The sequence below is a fragment of the Scleropages formosus genome, chromosome 2 (genome assembly GCF_900964775.1).
Source record: "Scleropages formosus chromosome 2, fSclFor1.1, whole genome shotgun sequence".
Classification (NCBI taxonomy): domain Eukaryota; kingdom Metazoa; phylum Chordata; class Actinopteri; order Osteoglossiformes; family Osteoglossidae; genus Scleropages; species Scleropages formosus.
Genome location: NC_041807.1, coordinates 25,464,342 through 25,486,467, shown reverse-complemented (window position 1 = coordinate 25,486,467; position 22,126 = coordinate 25,464,342). Strand labels below are relative to the sequence as shown.

Below are 22,126 nucleotides of genomic sequence, written 5' to 3'. Positions count from 1 at the left end.
ATAAGTAGCTAAAATTGTATTGGATAGGGTGGGTCCAAAGTAGGCTTCATTGCATTAAAATAACTGATTCTAATTACCCCCCTAATTATGCCTGATTAAATGACCCCAACCCCTGTGAATTTTCATTATATTCTGGGCCAAGGAAGAGACAACAAAAAACAACAAAACAATACCAGTGTCATTTTTTTTCCCCATCTCAAGTTTCATTAATTTACAGTATCACCGGAACGTAAAAAGCTGAGAAGTTATAGAAAATTGGACAGGGGACAAAAGGTTTTTTTGAAGCACCGTAGACCTTTGTTTGATGAATTTCTTTTGTGAATATGTGTAAGAAGCTGTTTTAAGGGCACTTTGTTAGGAACTATTTGTTGGGTTAAGGACATAATTCCTGAAGGTGCAGGTCTGAGTCTTGGTTGTTACACAAGAGGCATTTTTAATGATTTTCTTGTGAAATTTTGCTGGGTTTTAATCACTTGTTGTTTTTTGAAAAAATTGTTCTTAGTCTAGAAGCATAAAGTGCAAGGCAGGGTACATCCTGGATGGGATTCTGTCAAAAGGAAAATACACACACACACACACACTTTAGATTGCCCAGTTCACCTGAAACACACATCTTTGGGCTGTGGGATGAAACTGGAGCATCTCAAGGAAAGTCATGTGCAACAGGACGTACATGCAAAGTCAGTGTAGGCTGAACTATATTCTAACCCATGTCTGAACATATTCAGTCTTCGTCATCTTATCTTTGATCACAAACACACCCACACCAGCAGTAAACACTAAATTAGTGTCACTCCTTTTCTGTTTGATGACATTTTACTGCAAACTGATAGCTGGATGGTGAAACAGAGGTCATTTCCTCTCTGCAGTAGACAAATTTTAGAAAGGAAAAAGTGAAAAGAATATAATTATAAACATCAATAATAATAATAATAATAAAACCTGTGAATATTATCTCCAAAAATTCATAACTCAAACTCTCTGCAACATGAGGAGCCAGTGATGATGATAAGAGAAATGAACATGTGCTCCATGCCTCAATGTGGCATTAGCAAATTACTGGTTGTGCATCTCAAAATATAATTGCCCCATTATATTAATTGGGAGATTGTTATTAATCCAAATTCTGCAGAGGGGTTTAAAGGTAATAATTTGGTCACAGCTTGTGTGCTTACTAAGAAAAGAGCCTCGACAGCCTAGTAATTCCCAAGTTCCGTGTTAAATGCAGCTTGGATATGAAAAAGTTGTTTTTTGACATTATTTTCTGTTTTGTTCTTCTTCAAAGAAGAACTTTGCTCAGAAAATGCGTAGAACTTAATTTGCTGTTTGTCAACACAGGAGGAGAGGACAGGATGATTGAAGATGCTCCTGTTGGATGTGTCTGGCCACTTGTTACTTACATTGTTCTCAGGGTCCATTAATTTTAATTGAATAGGGACATTTTTCCCATCTCCTCCCTTGAGACGTGCAGTGTAATGTTCCCATCTATATTCCCATCTAGTGTTGATGCCTTGAAGAAGTCCATTATGTCTGTCTGTCTTCACTTGTCAGAAATAATAGTGTTTGATGGTTAGACTGGAGCAGTGACTTCAGTCGTGGCGAGTTTAAATACTGGAGAGAGGACATGGCATCACGCTTAAGCATCCTGGTGAATCTGCTTCTTGCTCATGTTCATTGAGTCAAAAAAAAAAAAAACGCTGTTAACATCACTCAGGTTTAATGTGGTTGGTATGTTTCTTACTGTAGTATATTTTTTGATAAGTGACTTGTTATGGCTCTTTATACTGAGCTCTATAATGCTTTAACACAACTTAACATGCTAAACGTATTAGGTTTTAATTTAGAATGCGTTCAGTTTGTTGCTTATTTGATGCTTGTATTGAAAGTGATTTGCAGGGTTTGACCCATTTATTTTACCGGAGGTGGTATCATTTCTCAAGGGTTTTGCAGCAGCAGGAAGAGGTGGGCCATGAAGGAGTAATCTTCAGGTTGCAAGTCCAAAACCTTCATGGATACGCTGTCTGCTGCCGTCGTGCAATATTAGTATTTTACTAAAGAAGTTCCGTTTAAAGCACTTTGTTAAAGGTACAATAAATTGATTCCTCTGGGTCTCAGACTAAATTAGCGCAGGACTTCAATTATATTCTGTGCCGTATCGTAAGTCTCTCTAGCTTTAGCACAGGGACTTTTTTTGTTTGTTTTAAACACAGACCTTCATACCTTATGTAGAGGGAACGAAAAAATACACTTAGGTCTTCGTCTTGCCTTTTAAAGTTTCAGCTTCAGTCTTGAGAGAGATGGCCATGTTTGGCTTGTTAAGGAAGTAATTTTTTCAATCTAGTGCTCAATTACTCAGGTAGATTGAGAACAATCCCATCCTGCAACGCAAAGGTACCCCATTTATTTGTAATATTCACAAATGTGTATAGGGACATTTCTTTTGCTTGCTCCCATATGGAATTTTTCTGAGCTAAATTAGATGTATAATGTGGAAAAGTTATTTATATAGCTAAAAAATGTTCTGCTTTCTTTGTATTCATTTTGAATTAAGGAACCTGTAATTGCATTTTTTCCTTGCCAATAGGTCCATCTAGTGGTTAAAGGGCTTTTTAAAGAAAAGAAATCTCTTGAAATTTCCAATTACAATAAAATTAAATTTTGTCATAACTGTTGCATATCCTGACCTAGATGCTCTGTTTTAAATATGGTATGAAAATTGTGTGGCTGATTTCTTAATTCAGTGAGATGGTAGATTTTATTTACCACAAGATGGCACTCTATACATAAGTTCAGTATGTTCTCCTTTTTGAGGTGAATATGGAACTTAAACTTCATGAAGGAAAAATATGTCAAGGATTTTTATGCTTTGGAGATATATTTTTTTACTTCCGTGTATCACAGTGTAATTTGCATTCACTTTGTTCTCGTAATTGTTGTTCTTCCTGTAATGTAGTTACACTCATTTGATGTTTTCGCTAATATGTTGCACGTCTTGGGTTTTATAGCTGAATTTATTAGATAACGGTGTTTTCACTGTTCCACATTTGTTGAGGGTTTGCGCTTTGCCTGTTGTGTTTTGTTTAGACAGGAGTGTCATGAAGCGGTTATGGATGAGAACATCTAAAATATCCGAGTGTTTGTCCTTCGGTAACAGCAGACATCTGGCAGTGGTGTGAATCATATTGGAAAACTCTGGGTCGTTCTTCATAACACCGTCTTTAAATATTAGTACAGCTTAGAGTTCACGCTGATACAGCCGTTTTTCTTTTTTCGTGAATTCCGATCTTACGAGGAGTCCTTTTGTGTCATGTGAGTGGAAGGTGTTTTTTGCAGCTCGTCTTCCTTCCACCGCCCTCTGAGGGTGAACAGCGTTTTGTCTCCCCACCCTGTTAGTGGTTCTCTGAAAGTTTATGTATCCAGGCTCGTTTTCTGCCTGTTGTCAAAAACAGAAGATAAACCTTGTTCTGTGTTTGGTTCAAGTACTCAGCATGTACTGGTTTGCCACTAAATCCAGCTGCATTCAACATGAAGAGCTTCAACAGGGAAGGAAGGTGTGCAGGACAACAGCAAGCCCTTGGATTCAAACCCGGGAGTTGTCCTTCATGAGGAGGTTGTAGAGCCAGATGCACAGTGCTCTGCTCGCTGGCAAGTCACCGTCCGCATCTGTCATGCGATCTTCCACATTGTCTCGGTTGCTTCTCGGTCGTTCCAGAGGCAGAACTCGGAGAAAACCAACAAGTTATTAGACGTAAAGCAGCGTCATAAACAGCAAATACTACGGGCTTGGCAGAAAGAAGCCTCATTCAGACAATTAATTTCGGGTCTTTTAATCAACTTACGCCAACAGAGCCATGAAATTCTGGCAACTGCTGTAACATAAATATAAGGCCAAGTATCAGACTGAAGTAAAACTAACCCGATCCATGATTAAAAATGACATTGTATGAATATTTTATACTGTTATTTTTTGGGGGAAAAAGAGTCTTTTTGTATGTTGGAATTTGAATCGTACTCTGGGTTCACTTGGATTGTCAGTGTGGCTTCCTCTACATTTCTAAAAACAGATAGAGATTAATTCACAGTTTAGTTGAACTGGTGGCCCTAAATTGCTCTGTGTGTGTGTGTGTGTGTGAGTGAGTGTGTGTGTGTGTGTGTGTGTGTGTGTGTGTGTGTGAATGTGTGTGAGTGAATCCTCTGGGACACACCGGTGTCCCGTCTCAGGTGTTCCCTGTTTTGAGCGTTTTGCATTTCGGAATTGACCCTTGAACAGCGCATCGATGTTGAAGTGGTGTGTGAAAGGTGGCATGGAGTATCTGTATTAAAACGTGTCGATGGATGGCGTATCATGGTTGCTGCTCGTGCAACTGTTTATCATCATCATCAGAGTTCGTCTAATCCAGTGATATCCATCATTCACTCTTCACTGTTTCCCCTTAATTGTTTGTTATCTAGACACCGCTCCTGTCATCAGCGGAGGTTTTATTATCGGCAGTCATGGTGATAATCCAGGCTCAGGTCCATTGTGGTGTGACCGAGCGCCATCAGCGTGGATTAGCCCACTCGATTGGCAACAAAGCCCTTTGAGCCCGAGTTCTTCTTTCCCAAACCTCCAATTAGTGGCAGGACTCGTGTTCTTGCACACATGGGTGGCCAAGGCCCCATTGATTCCGCCCGGCTGGCATGATGTTGAACAGGCAGCTTGTTCCCCTTTGGTTCTGCAGCATCTGAGGTCACTTCCAAGGTCAAAGGCCCCAGCAGAGTGTTATTTGGTTTTTGCCAGGAGAAACACTCCCACAACAGTGAATGAGCCTTCATTTGGTTTCTGCGCAATTGAGGAGGGTGGAAAAAACTTCCAGAAGACAAGGGCACCCTGTGTGATGTCATACGGCCATCCTGTCTCTTCACACGCGTTTGTTTTGTCGACCAGCCTAAAACGAGAGGCTTGGGTTTAATAGCGGTAACCGTAGTTACTGGGTCACAGCGATTCCTCGTTCTCGAAATTGATTAACCGCGTGGAATGAAAAGGGAGGTGTGGGACCCCCAGTCCGAGTTGCTGCTGTTCGCTTCTTCTGATTGGCCTAAAATACTTCTGGTGAGTGTTTTTGCAGAGGTGACTGTGTTGACCCTGAATACATGCCGGGCCCTTATGGACACCTAGAACTGGAGTGGCGAAGTAGATGCCACGAGCCGCCATGTGATCCCTCGTTGTCACGACAACTTTCCTAGTGTTGCATTTGCCACACTTGCAACTTGTTTTATTCATGGTCTCTGGAGGAGGAAGCAGAAAAAACAGAGGGATTTAGAGAAAACGAGTAAAATATGACCCACGTGAGATGTTTGTTGCTGAGAAGATCTCCTTCAAGTGACAGCAGACTCGATCCTGCCATCCATCAACACAAATCGCAGAGCAGACTTCCAAGTGACTCCAAGCCACCGATTTATCAGCATTTCAGCAGCCAGCTGTCTGCTGATGACTGGCCTTTGAAAATCAGCTTGCCGTGACAAGCGGAAGGGCACAGGTGGCTTTTAAAATGGACGTGAAATGAGTAAGCAAGCACCCATCGAAAGATGTTTCGAACTCATTTGCCAGATGGCCTGCAAATCACCTTGTCTCTTCTGCTTCCGTTCGTAACATTTACTCTGAGCAGCGTGGAGGTTTGAGTGTAAGATACCTCAAGAATGCTCCCACTGTCTGAGGTGACCCCACCCAGTAGATACTCCTTTCTACTGATTTTTCTGCTTCTTAGTTACTCTGATTTCTCTTTTATAAGAAAAACTTTGAAAATTATGGGCTGGAGTTCTGAGCTTGACTTTGAGCTCCTCCTCCTCCTCCTCCTCTGCTGAAATGGGGCCACTGATGGCACCTCTGTGCATTTGGTACCTACCTTATGCTTTTCGGGCCATGTTCATGTTGTGTGGCCTGTGATTGCAGAAACACCTGGGACGTCCTCTCATGCTGTCACTTGATTAGGAGCCACCTTTTGCTGGAGCCGAGAAATAAAGTGGGAGTGACACACATGGTAAACCTGGGAAGTGACCTGAACGTAATTGATTCTATTAGGTGACCAGACAGAACTCCTCTGCTGAAGAAGTGGGCAAAGTGGGCCTGGTATGGGGGTTGAGCTTCTGTGGCACGGTGTCACCTGGCTTGCATCATTGCCATCGCTGTTGCCAGCAGGAGATAGGAAACCCAGATGTCAGGAGTGTGTGGAGCACGGGCAGCACGGCTCTTTGCACTAGTCTCCTGGATCCTGGTAGCTCCTCTTTCAGTAGGTGAGCAGGCATCATTTAATCATTTGTATCTGATTTTCAGTAGGTGTGGAAATTAACTGTCGAACCACAGTCCGACACCTCGGGCATTCTTTCCCTTAACTTCCACTGTATAGTGGCAACTCGCCGCTCAGTCAACACCAGCCCAGTCCATACCATAAACAGTTTCCAGTTTCCTCCGTGCAGCCCTTCCAACAACAAAGGTTGTGAAAGGTTTTCCGAGTCACCATGCAAAGAAAAGCGTGATGGGAAAAGCCGTCACGCTGTCAGGTTTACCATAGTTCTGAGATTTTGTTTGCAGCCCAGGACTGTCCGTCCTGTCCCTTTCTGGGTCAACAGATAAGTGCTGCGACTAATAGGACTTGGAGAAATCTGCAGAAGCTCGTCCCCTCTGCTGCTGAGACATGGCCTTTACTCGCAGGATACCGGATCTTGTGTAGTGTTCCCTTGGCCGCAGGCTAGGCGGCCCTCCAGCGCGTCACTGAGATCCTCGGGACCTTTTCGGCAGTCAGGCTGCGACGCAGTGCAGGTGAGGATAAAAGTGAACTTTTGCTCCAAAGGACCGGAAGATTGGCGTGTTCATCTGCTCGGCTGGTTGCTGTGACAGCTGCTTGACCGCAGCTTGACCATTCCGCAAAGCTTTGACAGTGATGTGGCTTTTACTTCTGTCCTGTTTTGGGAAGCGTTACCAAGGAGTAATGAAAAGCAGAAGGTGGAATTTAGAGGCTTAAAATTGTGACATTGGTATGTCTGCAGAAGTAGGTATTTCCCAAATTTAGAAGAGTGATTTCCAATTACTATTTTAATGTTATTTTAATGGGCAGCACGGTGGCACAGTGAGTAGCGGGGGTGTGAGAGGATGTGGGTTCGATCCCCACTCAGTCTGTGTGGAGTTTCCATGTTCTCCCCATGTTTGTGTGGGTTTCCTCCGGGTGCTCCGGTTTCCTCCCACAGTCCAAAGACATGCTGATCAGGTTCCCCCATAGCGTGTGAGTGACAGAGAGAGCGTTCTACTGATGTATGGATGAGTGACCCAGTGTAAGTAGTGTATCTAGCAGTGTAAGTCACCTTGGTGAATAAGGTGTGTGGGCTCATAATACTACATAGAGTTCATTGGACGTTGCTTTGGAGAAAAGCGTCTGCTGTGTATTTAAATGTAATGTCTTGTTGATTCCTGGTTTACTAGCATTCAGTTCTGTGTATGGTTTTAATACTGCAGGGCTGTTACCTGGTCGTCACAAAGGTAAGGTGTGTATCTTTGCGATACACTCTACCAAGATGACTGTGGTCCTTACCCGATGGGTTTCTCTGTGCTGCGTAGCACACAGTTTGGCCAGTTTTAATCGAAATAAGCACAAAAAATGGTTACGGTCATTTATACTGAAAAATAATAAATACAGTTACCATATGTTTTCTTTAAAATATTCCCAAGCGCAAATATCTTAATTCAGTCTTCTTGGGGGCAGTCTTTGTCTGGCTGAGAAATAAGTTTAAAGTATTTTTATTTCCAAATTTCTTTACTAATGGCTTAATTACAGTTAAGTCCTTAACATCTCATAGTTCTTAAGGTAGATGGGTACAGCTCAGCACTAAACCCATGTCCACCATGTGATCGGGTCCAGTACTGTGCATCAGAACTGGCTGAACGGGTGATTTATTGAACGCCGAGAACTAACGGCGAATATTTCGTACTATTCGTAACCGCATAACTTTACCAGTTTTTGCACGTTCCCAGGAAGTGCAGGAAGATGGACAGCCCGCTTCCACATGTGCACCACTGAGCTCATTCCAAGTGCAATGAATGGTGGGCGGTTCCCATCACTGGTGTTGGTTTGAGATAAAAATTGCATGGAGTGCTGCATCTCGCTGTGTTGACAGCTGACAGTGTGCAGGAGATCAGCTGCCATACCCTGTCTGACTAAAACCCTACCAGTAATGGAGTCATGCGGTTCAGTGTCCGTATGAACCACGTTTTGCGCTTTAGGTGTTGCCCTGCTGTTGAACTCTGAGTCCTCTTTGAAAACTACCGGAAGTTTCCACTTTGTGGGAACCGTTGTGGAATGAATCTTGAGTCATGTGAGTAAAATGCTCCGGCTAAATCATGCATGTCTTTTATTTTGCAAAATGAACTGCTTGTCAGAAGGGAAAATATAAATAATAACCACGTGTCTGTATCTAAAGCTCTTCATCTGTTGTTGAATTCACTTTTGTTTACCCCGAGTTGGAGAAAAGCATGTGCTAGACGAAAAAATGTAAATGTAAACAAGATCAATTGTCTCGTGATGTGGTTTCAGTTCACCGTGAACAGGAAATTTCATGGCTGCATTACTGCTTAAATACCGGTCTAATTAGGTTTCCGCATCCCAGACGCTGTAAGGATGGTGGCAGAAGACCTCTTAAGGTTTCCCGTTGTTGTTGTGTTTGCTAAGTGTTGGGGAGGGGGCTCCCTGGGGAACTGTCTCTACCTCGATCCAAAGTTGCAATATAAATTCACCTCAGGCTGTCATTAATGTGGAACCTTATCATTTCGTTCCTTACATAATCATTCATCAGATGGATTTTTAATGAATGATCATTCATGTGTGGTTGCCCCCCCCCCCCCCACCGGAGTTCATGTCTGTTGTTTTTTGGTAGGAATGGCTGCCATATTGCTACCCTAAACATATTTATTTACCATTTTTTAGCTGACACCTTTGTTCAAAGTGATGTAGAGTGTTTCTGAGTAGCTCAATATACAATAGTATTTCAGCTCATTATACAGCTGGGTAATTTTTAGTGTATAAATTAGGGTAAGTAGGTTGATTTAATGTACTACAAAAGGAGCAGGGATTTGAATCCCGGTCCTTTGATTGCAAGGTGATGGTTGTAACCTTTACGCCACCTGCTGCCCCTATGAGGAAGTGATCACTTTAATGCCAGTGGTCATCAATCACGTTTGTTGAAGGCAGGCGTCCTGAAGGTTTTTGCTCCAGCCGTACACAACATCACCTGAGTTAACTAATCAGCCTCCTGTTGGAGTCAATACTGGGTGAGTTTTTCCTCCATCCATCCGTTATCAATAACCACTTCTCCAAAGCTGGATTGCGGTGTTTCGAAACCTATAATGGAGTGCGTGAGACCTGGAACTGTCAGGTGAGCTGTGTATTTCAGCTACATCAGGTGGTTTTGCGCATTGTTGTGAAAAAAGGCGTCAACCACACTTTTGCTAACAAGCACTCTGACTCTGGATCACAGCACGTCTACTTCCACGGGTGATTAGTGTTTCATATCTGTACTCTTCTTTCATGAATGAAGGGCAGCGCTGAACCAGATGCCTAATGATGTGGAAGTATATACTTTTTCTGATGATGACTTTGTGACAGAGTGCTCTGAACCTTGTATCAACCCCGATGCTATCAATGCCGTAAGGAGCAGGAAGACTGCGTTTCTGATGGCAGGGGGTGGTTTGCTTCTGACCTGACCCAGCTGACCCGCTGCTTGTTCTGTTTATAGCCACGTCAGCCTCGGGTCGCTGGGCTTTCAGGGGACGTTTCTGTGGTTCCCACGAGAGATGGAAAGTGATTTAACCTGTCAGAGAGTCATCAGTTAAACATGTTTTTTCATTATCCCTTGTTCACTCGGGTCCCCACCTTTCACGCAACTTTAACGTCAGCTGCATTTTCTCACTTTCTTTCCCTGAGGTCCAAAAAGGCTTGGATGATAACTGTCCAGCTTAGAACGGATGGTTACAATGCCTCGTTTCACTTTTTTGTTCACTGTAATGCTAAAGTGTACTTTCGCCCAGGATGTCATCTAACCCCTCTGGTTAGCAAAGGGCTGTTTCTGCAAGCACTGATCATTTGCATTCACCCCCACAGGAACAAGCGGGCAGGGGGAGGGCGAAATGCCATGCGCATGGGATATGTAATTTTCACTGTTTTCCTGTCTTGAGTCACCCTACATGGGCAGCGAAAGAGAAACCGCAGATTTCTTCATCCTTCCAAAGAGCTTTTTTTGTCGCATCCTGGTGAAAAAGTTTGTTTTTGTTTTCTCTTGAAAGTCTTTTTTTTTTTTTCCTCACTTGATGCCAGGCACTGGTTCCTTCTGAGTTGTCTCTTGAGCTTAATAATGGTAAGGTATTATTTTGGACCCAAGCATTTTATTTTTGTTAACTGCCAAAGAGAAGCACTGTTCACAGTGTCTGCCGTGAGCCAAACTTCTGAGCAGTAGCCATGAGCTGTGAGCGATGAGGTTCGAGGCTGATATCCTCAAAGGCTATCGCTCGGGGCAACGACAGGGCGGAAAGCATGAGATGAGGCGCGTACCTCCCAGGTACCCTTGTCCTAACTGAGAGGAAGCGACACAAAATTGCCCGGCTTCATGAAATAAACCCATACCGTTCTATCACCAAAATTGCTTTTGGAAATGAGATCTGTTTCAAGAGACCCTCGGGAACAAATGCACAGAAATGTGGGGGAAAAGAGGAATAGCAATGAGTGGGAACCATTTTTGAGATCCAGAGTGTGAGGCGGTTTCTTCCTCTCCCTACCTCCAAAGGACCGTGTGTCTAATTAGCGAGAAAAGCCTCGGAAACGTCCCGGCACCCAACGCGCCAATTATCGCCCAGGCGAATCAAAGACTTCTTTCCATGGCACTGTCTCCGCAGTTTGTCTATTTATTCATTTCGTTTCCATTGTAGTGGCACACACTGGCTTCAGATAGTGTCCCGTCCCCCCCCCCCATTCCTTCGTTGTGCCTCATCGGTTTTGCTGGTCGGTTTCAGAGCGAAGCTTCCTGCATGCAAACCCCACTTGTCCATTGTTTCGTATGGCTGCTTTGTGTGCAGTAGAGCTTCTGATGTAAGGAAATAAATAAATAACCGATGCACGGAGGATTTGTTTCTCCCTCCTAATTGGCAAAGTAGCCTCTAGGATTTGTTTTCTGAAGGGCACAAAAACACTCATCACCTGATCACCAGATTCTGAACCCCACGGTCTACATGGCAGCCTGGGAGCCCCGTAATGAGCGCCGCTCGGGGAGCTTGAGGGGGAACGAAATGGATGAGCTTCGAGAGCGGCGTGGAGCTGCGGGAGAGACGCCAGCTGCGCTCTGCACCAAAGTGGATTCGGAAAATGCCCGGTGACGTAGAAAGAAAAGGTGGTGCGGTGTGTTAGGAGAGGAGAAATTTTAATGGATCGAGGACCTTATCATACACTATTCGGTGACTTTTGCCTTGTTTTCTTGTGGAAAATGAATGACCAGACGGGTCTGTCTGTCTTATGGTTTCTCAGGCTTTGAAAAGCGCCGTGATGTGCTTGATTGGAATGGGAGCCGCCTCTTTGAGTCCACGTACGGCCTGTAACGCTGCTTCGTCTGCTCATTTTTGCAATGGCACGAAGTAGTTGTCATGAACATGGCACCAGAAGAGAATGGCTTCTGAGTGCAGCCGCATTTGAGTTGGGGTGCCGTGAGGAGGGCAGGGATGAGGTTAAGGTTGTGCCCGAGAGGTGGAGCAGTGCAGTGTTTGCAGTGTGAGGCCTGTCAAGGCTCCCGCAAGTGGATCTGTGGGTGAAAGGCGACTGAAGGTCATAGTGATAGGTGTGAAGAGGCAGCAGGAGTCTTGCGTGCAGCACTTAAGCGGGGATGTCTGGATGGGGGGTGCGGGACACTGTGCAAGATGCTGTGCTCCATCTGGTGTTGTTTGTCAGACAGCTTCAGCTAAAAGGTGCAGGCAGGAGTCGACCTTTCTAGCTCCATGGGGACGGCGGTGTCCAGTTTGCAAGAATGTCCCTATATCATTCCCTCAGTGTGGAAGTCACACGATAGTCTGAATTAGTGTCCTCGTATTTAGTACCCCCCCCCATCCAATAGTTGTCAGTTTCCTAATATCACCTCAAAGCGCAGTGGTTCCTTGAGTTACAAATATTTAAAATATGAACATTTCTCCATTTATTCTTAATTGCATTTTTTCACATATCTTTATTTTAACAGAACCCAACTTGTAAATAAATCTAGAGATGTTTGTATTATTAAGCTTTTATTCATTGTGACTGAATGGTAAAAGTGACTGGATTTATGAACGGTCCCCATTGTGTTCATAAGTTGAGGAAGCAATGTATTGTTTTGTCCGCTATATGATTCCACTGGTTTCTCCAATGCAGTTCAGATGCCAAATGCAGTTGGTGGTGTCAGTGCCAGCACACCTCTATGGCTACATGAGTGTGATTTGAGTGTGGGGTCACAGTGTATCTCTGTCTCTGTCTGTCTGTGCACCAGGTGGCGAAGGAGAAGTGTCGCTATGCAGTGGGCAGCATCCTGAGCGAGGGTGAGGACAAGCCCAGTGACGAGATGCTGCGGCTCTACCAGAAGTTTGGCTTCAAGATCTTTTCCTTCCCAGCGGTCACACATGCCGTCACAGCCTCATTTCCTCATCGGACCCCTCTCTCTATCATCGTAGGGGTTCAAAGAGTGTATCCCCAGCTTAGGGCTTATATCAAGGTAAGGCAGTGTTCCCCTGTCCTCCTTCCCCAGTGGCTCTTCTGCAACTGAACATCTGCTGCTGCGGTACAACCTTAAAGTGGCACAGTCTGCACATCTGTGATAATGCCGCATGAGCTTAGTCCACAAAACCTGATTCATATTCGGGGTATGGGTGGTGTCGCCGTTTCTGGGATGAAGGTCACCACATCCACATCACCATGGGGAGTGTCCAGAGAGCAGCAAAAATAAAATTAGGATTTTGTGATAGCAAAATAATCAAAAACTCAGAAAGTGGACCATTTAAAACAGAACAAAGATAAGCTCAAAAGGGGGGGGGAAAAAAAAAAAACAAACTACAACCAAAATGTTCACAAGCCAAAGCCCTACACGACAGACCAGTGCAGGGAATGTCTCTCCAATGTCAGCTCTGTCCAGCTCTTCGTCTTCAGACCAGCTGGTTTAAATCCTTGGCTTGACCGTCCTTTTAATAGGACACAGCTTGCTGCCACTATGCTGAATTGGCACAAACATGGGGGCAGTGGAGACCAGTCCATCAAGGTGAGTCACACCAGCCACCGGCTCACACTGTACCATGGACCCTCATGTCCTAGTTAAAAGTATTATTTGGGTCAAAGATTGATAGGAGGTCTTGACAAAGCACGACAAACATGGCCCACGTCAACACAGGTGCTGTATGATGGGAAGAGTGTTAATACTCTCATGTTTCTACCTGTTCGGTGTCGTGGTTGTAGGTGCTGCTTATTAATCTTTGACATAGCAGTGTTGCCTTTTTCGCCCCTGTGTCCCGCTGTCCTGACCAGCAAGGTCCTGACCTCACAAGGTTTTCTTAAGTGCCTATGGGAGATTTTTGTCCCACCCATTAGGGTGACCCTTTCTGCTCTTATTGTGGTAAACTGCATCTAGCGTCTGTTCCAGTACCCTTGGTTAAGGTACTTACCCTGAATTGATTGTATTATTGGTTGTTATAGCAAGAGATCACTATATGTCACTTTTGTGGTCCACAGAACATTTTTTTTTTTTTTTTATAGTTTAAGCTTGAATTATGGTAGTGGTTAGAGGTGCCACCTTGCACTTGAAGAACCCAAGTCTGAATTCCAGCTCCTGCTGTTGTATCTCAAAGTACAAAGTACTAAGCCTGCATTACTCCACTAAAAATTACCCAGCTGTGTAAATGGGTAAATCGGTGTAAGTAGCTTAATTTTGCAAGTTGCTGTTAGGTTTGGGTCCAGTGGGCCTGCTTGGACTGGCCTGTACTGTTATCTCCTGTGTGGCCCTGTGACTGAGATATGGTGCTGTCCTGGTCCAGCTGAGGACTGCGACACGACTGTGACGGTGCCTTACTTTGAGTTTTCCGGCAGATTAGTGAAAGTCTAATGCACAGGAAAGTGGTAAGGCGGCAAACAGTTCTGGGTGAACTGCCACCAGGGAGCCAAAAACTGCTACCATAAATTGAATCTGTATCATCTGTGTGGAAAGATCTGGACAGATTAATTCAGAAAAGATTCATTGATACTGGCTGGTGCATATGTTGGTTCAGATTCCAGCGTGTTCTTCGAGACCTTCAGAAGCCTCAGGTTCCCGTTTGACCTGTGCGTGTGTTGAGCCTTCACCAGTTCTGACGCATTGCATTGATCCTGACCTGTTTGAAAGCTTGAACTGTCTCTGTGAGGGTCTCCTCTCTTTGCCAGCGAGTTTCTCAGTTCCCTCCATTGAAGACCGGTTATTTTCTGCACTGCTCACCCGTCATACGGAGGACGTCTGAGCAGACCCCGAGGGTGGCGACACCTCACCAGCGAAGCAGGGCATGAGCCACTGTGGCAAATTGAGCGAACGGCCGTGGATGCTCACCTGCTTCTCTTTCCCTTGTGCTCCACTTTCAAAGGGGGAGATCCTCGGGTTTCCTGGAGGCAGCTCGAGGTGTGCGTTAACTGGGTCAAGAGAAGCCAGCGTGTTCCCTGACTGCAGATAGATGATAGAGACACCCCCACCCCACCCACCCCTCTCACGGAATGTGCGATTCACCTCCAACACCCCCCCCCGACACATGTCGGAGTGAACAGTGGCCAAACCAGAATGCAGCGTGTGTGTGTGTGTGTGTGTATGGAGATGGGGACAGAGGGCTTACTGTTTAACGAGCTTCTTCCGCTTTGAAGTTCCCCTCGCGAGTGGTCCTCTATCGCCTCTTCGGCCCACGCAGTGCGGATCCGCTTCTTCCACACTGTCTAATTACGTCTTGCGTAGAAAACCTTGTCAGCCCCTGTTTTCGTGAAAGGAGCTCAAACACAGCAAGTATCTGTCAGAGGCAAAGCGCGTGTAGGTTTGACAAAGTCGGTGGCTGGAGCCGTGCTCGGGGGAGACTCTATGATTGGCTCTGAGTTTGGGTCCTCGCTGGCTTGTCACCGCCAATGACGGATGACTTTGAGGACATGTAAGGTACGGCAGCTGCGACAATCTTCCTAAATAGCAATTGCCAGAGATAAAAAGAAAAGGCTTTTAAAGCATTTGTTTGGTCCCGGCTGCAGATCGTTGGAAGGGTTTTGTGAGGGCTGGGAGTGTAGAGGTGATCATGTTTGCCATTCACCTGTTTATTCTCTTAATACGTAGTCCATCATAGGGAGGCCGTGAATTTGCTTGGGGATGTGGAATCCGTTGAAGAAACGCCACAAACATGACTGCCTGGTTACTGGGCAGGCGCAACGGCCAGCTGTGGGTCTCGGTTTCCCTTTCTACACAGGCGCCCGGTGTAGTTCAGTATTAATGAGTCTGGTGGCACAGTGGCGAACGGGAGAAGGGCATTTAGCCCTCAGAGACCTCTTCCCCAGCTTGTAGGCAGAAGGGTCTGGGGCCTCCTGGCACCCCACAGCTCCAGCTGTTTTGTCTGCAGTAAAAAGCAGTGGCATAAATTCTGCTGGCTGCGCCGGCCCAGACGGATGTCTCAGGGTGGATTGTCCGCATCACTTCCAACACAAAGGAGGAAAAGGGGAAAACACGAGCCATTTAAACTCATCATAACTTTATGCTGGAATATGACATGGATGGGCAATCAATGAAGCAGTTGAGGGAGAAGGAACAGCTCCATTTGGATGTGGTTATTTCTGTTATTTGGTTGTGTAACTAATGCCTTTATCCCAGCATGACTTGTACTGCCATATACACTTTGGTTATTTATACTGCATCGTAATTACAGAAGCAGTTTGCTTCTAAGTACATTACTTAACCTCTCAGGGTTTATAAGCAATTCACCCTGTCGGATCTGAGTCTGCGGTATATTGGATGCAGGTCCAGAACCTGCTTCCCATGTCTTCAGATATGCATTGTTCCTATGCAACTTGTGTTGTTTGCAAGATCACAGCCCTGTATGTCTGCTCAAACCCTCTGAAATAAATGGTAGGACTTTGAAGGGGTGATGATTTGAACAAAGAACACTGAACGGGGACCCTCAGTGTGATCCCGAAGACTGTAATTAAAAGCTTCTAGGCTTGTGGCACACAGTGACAGGGAGAAGAAGGAATAATCAGGGCCGTCTGAGAGGCAGAAGCAGGTGCGAGCGCTCTCTCGGCCGAGCTCCGGTGCTGCCGGCGAAACGAGCTAACGAGGAGGGCCGGGCACACCGCTGATGAGGTTTAATTATCTGTGCCGGCGCACGCAGGTGGCCACGCAGCGGGCAGTCTTGACTGTTTTTCTCTTTGCTGGAAAAGGGCGTGCATGTCCATGACTGGTACTGCTCTCCTCCAGGGCAGCGCCGTACCGAGTTACAAGCCGCTATCTTGGAGCACGCAAGTGTAGCGATGCTCTTCCTTTCTTGTGCGTCGACTTCTCTCCGTGTTGGGTCTTTCCCCCTCCGCACCTCTTCATGGCTGATTCTGAAATGACTTCTTGGGGCATTAGTTCAGTTGTGTTTGTCAGCTCCGAGAAGGTGAGGTGACGGAACAAAATGAGGAAGAACCTGTCTTTGAGAAAGAAGTAGCTATTGGTAGATGTTTGGATTGGTTCGGGAAAATATGGAAGCTTAAGTGCCATTAACTAATTCTGGGCATATGGTAGAGCATGTACCTCAGCTCCCTCTTAGTCACTCACATGTATCTTTCACTTGTACCTTCGCCACCCTGCTGAATTATTCTCCAACATTGGTTTTTGTCATCTATTATTCAAAGCCTCCTGTCCCCATCTTCTGGGATGTTATTATTTGTTGAATTAAACATAGAAAATTGACTCTAGTTGTCCGAGACATTCATTTTTAATGCGTTTGTGTGATGAGGGAGTGAAGTGTAGAGCTGAATGGTTTTCAGGTGTCCTGTGAGGACTGAAACTCCCTGTATTGGGTTGCGTGGCCATCCGTCTTCTCTGCAGGTGTAGCCTGTTATATCATAAGCTCCCGATGAAAAACATGGAACTTTACCACCTTTTGGTGACTATGGCAGTAAGAGGAAAATATAGAGTACTGAAGTCTCAGGTATGGTGTTGAAGCTTGGTGGTGTATCTGGGTCCATGCCATTGGGCTTCATGGACGCAGCAGACTCTTGAGACTACAGAACTTGTTCTTGGCAGACACACCTTCAGGATTTGCTGCGTTTCCTCACACACTTGTATGTATGGCGAAGGACATGTAAGCGATAGAGTTATGTACATTACCTGGAAATGAGAAACTGTTTGGAACCTGAGGAGGGTGTTAGTAATTCAGGCTCTTTGGGGCTCTTTCTGACTTCTGGATCTTTAAAATGTCAGAAATGGCAGAAACTGCGTTTGACTATCTTGCGTGGTCACTGTTTGTTTGCCTGCAGTTTTCAGGCATTTCAAAATCCATGTATCATTTGATGACAAAGGGTCTTTGGAGACTTTTAAAAATTAATTTTTGACCGCTTTTTTTGTGATGGAACAAACCATTCTCATTTTTACCTTCCTTTATTACATATGTCCCCTTTGAAGTGGTTCCGTTCAGGATGTGTCCCCTCCCTCTTCGGCCTTGTGCCCGGTGTTGCCGGGTAAGGCTCCAGCTCACCATGGCCCCGCTCTTCAAAAGTATTTCTTGCTGTGATGGTTAATTATGAAGGTGGAGTTGAAAAGTGGAGCGTGAAGTAAAATGTGTCCTATTCCTATGATGGAAACAAGCATCTGCGGTGTGTGTTTGTGTGTGTGCACGCATGTGCCTTCCTTAGTGGAATTTGTTCTTTGAGGTGAGCTGTTCACCTGACCTACATCTTTGTTTCAGAACTCCTCCTTTTGGATATGCAGTTTCAGTTAAAAGTGTGAGTAGACCTGACCAAGCTGGGCAACACTTTTTCATAGGAAAAAATGGACAGAAGAGTGAAAGTGAAGCAACCCACACATGTCCTACATCTCTGGGAAGACATGTCAGCTGCTCTTCTGTTTTATTTTTCCGAATTCCTCATTTTAAACAACAGTTTAAGCAACCCCTCACACTTTTGACATCGTGGCATTGTATGCACACGTTTGACTGGTTATGAACACGTACATGGTCAGGCTCATGTTTAAGTGCTAGCATATACTCTAGAAAAGCTATTTCTTTCATTGTCTTTACATTAGCCAACCATTCAGCTAAATCCCAGCCAATATGACTTATTTCACATAGTTTGGGTTGTTGAGGACTTGTGTCTTAGCGTAGAGTTACATCCCGTTAATTACGATGTAGTTTTGTAAATGTTTCAGATGATATGTGCTTTTTGGTAAACAACCTCACCCTCTCCTAGAAAGCTGTGATTTCCAGTCTTATTTGTCAGTCTTAAATTTTTAATGTTCGTAATTAGGTGTTGTGTACATCTGGGTTTTGGGATAAATTTCCTATTTCTTTTGGATCATATTCCTTGAAAGAGCTTTTTACATTTTAAATAGGATATGATTTAAGAGAATCTTCATGTTTTGGTTGATTTTACATTTATTCATTTAGCTGATGCTTTTCTCCAAAGCAACTTACAATGTTAAGGTCACAATTATTACATGCTTACAATCATTTACCCATTTATACAGCTGGGTAATTTTACTGGAGCAATTTAGGGTAAGTACCTTTCTCAAGGGTACTATAGCTGGAGACAGGGATCAAACCTGTGACTTTTGGGTCCAAAGGCACTAGCTCTAACCAGTACGCTACCAGCTGTCCCAGTTGCACAAAACTGCTGTAGAATAGAGTTTTGAAGTTGGTGCTCATTCGAGTTTGTTGGAACTTCTCGATTTTTCATGCAGTTTCATTTTTTTTTTCAAAACGAGGGCTAATAACTTTAATCCATTATGTATGGAACTGTGTTCACTGGTATATTACATATGGGACCCTGACAGATTTTGTAGATCAGGATGTGAGCACTATCTACATAATAGGGTTGGCATGAAATGCCATGATGTTTGTCCATTTGTCAGGGTTTGCGTAGGGTCCTTAAGTGCCTCAGTTCTTAGTTTGTTGCTTTGAAAGCCAAATACTGGGAAAGTCAGACCCTTTCCTTAAGTGTTTGAACAGTCTGTAATTAAAATGAAGTATGCTGTGTGATATTTTCACCCTATTAGCATATCAAATTGTCATGACATTTTGTTTCTTTGCTGTGTGTGTATAGTAACTGCTCATGGAAATATGCCTCTGCAAACCCAGCTGTTAAATAGCCAGGAACTTACAATGTGGTGTAATCTTAGAAGGACAGCTTGGGTAAATTTTGGTGCTTGTGAGCTTGGATCACATTAGTTAATTATGGCCCACTAAAGAGCTTTTTTGTCTCTAAATGCAATACTACTGCAGTGGTACACAATAGTTTTCACCAATGGTGGGGGACAGCTAGGTATTGTTGTACATTGTCCACAGAGATGGACATATTTATGATTACATAGAAATTTAGATATCTGCTATAAATTTTATAGATCAAATTTAGATGTAGGTAACACTACAGTTCATCTTTTGGGAACTTTGGAAGCCATTTTGTATGTCTGTATGAGCCCCGAGTTTTTTATTTGAACCCTTGTTTATAATTGCTTAAATTACAACGTAAATAGCCTTATGTACAAATCATGAGTGTGGTGAAAGGAATAAATCGGAAGAAGGCACATTAAATATCGTGGGAAGGTTCATTGTTCTTTTGTCATATTCAAAAAGTAAGGTTGCTGCGCTGACGAGATTTTCTCTCCCATGGCATTGTGGGACTTCCTGTGATCTTGATACTTTGAAGATCTTAAGGACGACGGTTACTCTTCAGCGGAACAATCCCAGTGAAATTCCGAGTCCTTCGAGCCTGTCCCTTTCAAAAGACACCTCTCAAAGAGCACAGTTGTCCTCACAGATGACACTTCTTTCCTTCTTTGGGCCTTGGACCAATTTACTATCCATGGAGTGCCACCCTGTCCTGGTCCTCTTGTGACTGTCCCCTTAGAGAAGTGGTCCTCCTTAATTATTGATGACATCTGAGCGCATGCTTCTTTGTAAATGTTCCTGCTGTTTATTTTGACGTCCGAGACGTGGAGCCCCGATGACATCACGAGAACTAATGGCAGCTTCTAGACGGTCACAGGTGCCGCTGTGTGTTCAGTCTGCTAGTGTGCCTGGTGAAGTAAAATTTTTCCTCCATTATTGATGTCGTGCTGAAGCGTTATTTCCTCCATTACAATGTTATTGCCTGACACAAGGTCTTCCTCCCAGGGGCTCAATTACCGCACTGCTTATGGCCTCTTCAAATTGTGAACATTAAAGGCCCCTGTAGCAGATGAACTATATTGCTCCTCATTTTTTTATGTATGAGCCTTTTGTGTATTTAACATATTTATATGCCTGTGCAGTATGCTTAAAATATATGCGGGCCTCTGTTTCTAGCAGTATTTTTCACAACCCCCATTCTCAGTCATCTTTCAATAGAATTGTTGCATGATTTAATTTCCCTTTATAACCATTTCCTTACTAAAAATGGCAAAGCATGTACAGTGAGCTTTACGCTCCAGCTGTATGAATAGATGTGGGTACCTGGGAGCGGACCACATCAATCCCAAATCTTGTAAATTATAGGGTCTCTCGGTATTGCTAAAAAAAAGAAAACAGGTGAAACGTATGCATTTACATTACACACACACACATTTACATTACATTTATTTATTTATCTGGTGCTTTTCTACAAAGTGACTTAATTTTAAGATTCTTATTCACTTACCCATTTATGCAGCTGGGCAGTTTTACCTGAAGCAAACTACGGTAAATACCTTGCTCGAGGATACTGCTTCTAGTGGTGGGACTCAAACCTGCAGCCTTTGAATCCAAAGGGTATAGCTGTAACCATTACAGCTGGGAGTTGATTCCTCGCACTTTCTGGCTTGACTGGCGGGTGGATGGCTCTGTGTTTAGGGTCTCTGGGGGTTTCGCGCATTTCCCGTAACAGCAGAAACAGTTCAAGCTTGTTTGTTTAAGGGAACCTTCTTTTGATTTCTCCCGTATGTTGCGTGGCGGTGTGCATTCTGGCTTTGCCTCTGCTCTCGGCTTTGCGCGTTACATTTTTGTATGAGGTGGGTCCCTGCTGGGGTACCTTTCAAAAGGACACATACCTGATTTCTAAACAGCTTCAGTGTAAATCCTCCCTGTGTGTAGGGTGCAAACTGTGTACGGTATGGCAACGGGCAGAGCAGGCTTCTGTGAAATGAATAAATAATGTAGCGTGGTGTAACAAGTCAGACTTGCTTCGGGGGGCTTGTTTAAGACCCAGCCACCCGCCGCCATGTTGCACTCACAGTGCACTGTAATCCCAAGAGGATGAATATTTAAGAATTACCGGATGAAGGGCCCCGAAGTAGCCGCTCATCCTCAATGCGGAGCACAGAAGTTAAGTGTGTTTTGCTGTCATGCACAACTAGAGGAAATGTTTATTCTAGTCTTTAGCCCATCTGAATCAAGTGTTTAACTTCACTGGTTGGTTTGAGGGATCTGTTCATGCATATGTGGAAGAGAAAGCGCTGGCTGCATGGCGGACAGGTTTGGTTTAGGCACCCATTGCTCGGGGAGCCAGATCATCTTGCACGCAACATTTAGAGAACTTGTCTTTGACAAGGGCAGAGTGGCAAATGGTGATCGCGGCACTCCCGCTAATGAGGACGAGCAAACCCCTGGGCCTGTTCGTGTCTGGATCAGGGCTGTCACTCCACGTTATCTGGAGGAGTCGTGGCACGGTGACAGGATGGAGGAGACTTGCATTTTGGGATGGGCATGGCTGTTTGCTATATTGCACTGCATCATGCGAAGGAGCTGTGGAGGTTTTTTCTGGTGGCATTTCTTTAACAATTTCATGCTGAATTGATACTAAAAATATTCTGTGAGCAACTACTTATTCATTCCTACTAGTGGTTTTGGATGTAGCCACCCATTATATCAGTGTTATTTATTATTCATATTTTTTCTTTGCGTATT

The 22,126-nt window shown here is 44.4% G+C and overlaps 1 protein-coding gene across 1 annotated transcript in view; it reads left to right on the top strand.

Moving 5' to 3' along the window:
• Positions 1 to 22,126, top strand: part of LOC108937003 (testis-expressed protein 264-like) — a 62,091-nt gene that overhangs the window by 3,613 nt on the left and 36,352 nt on the right. The window contains exon 2 of the mRNA XM_018756731.2: positions 12,526 to 12,747. Coding sequence (XP_018612247.1) covers positions 12,526 to 12,747 — 222 coding nt within the window. The remainder of the gene's footprint in view (positions 1 to 12,525; positions 12,748 to 22,126) is intronic.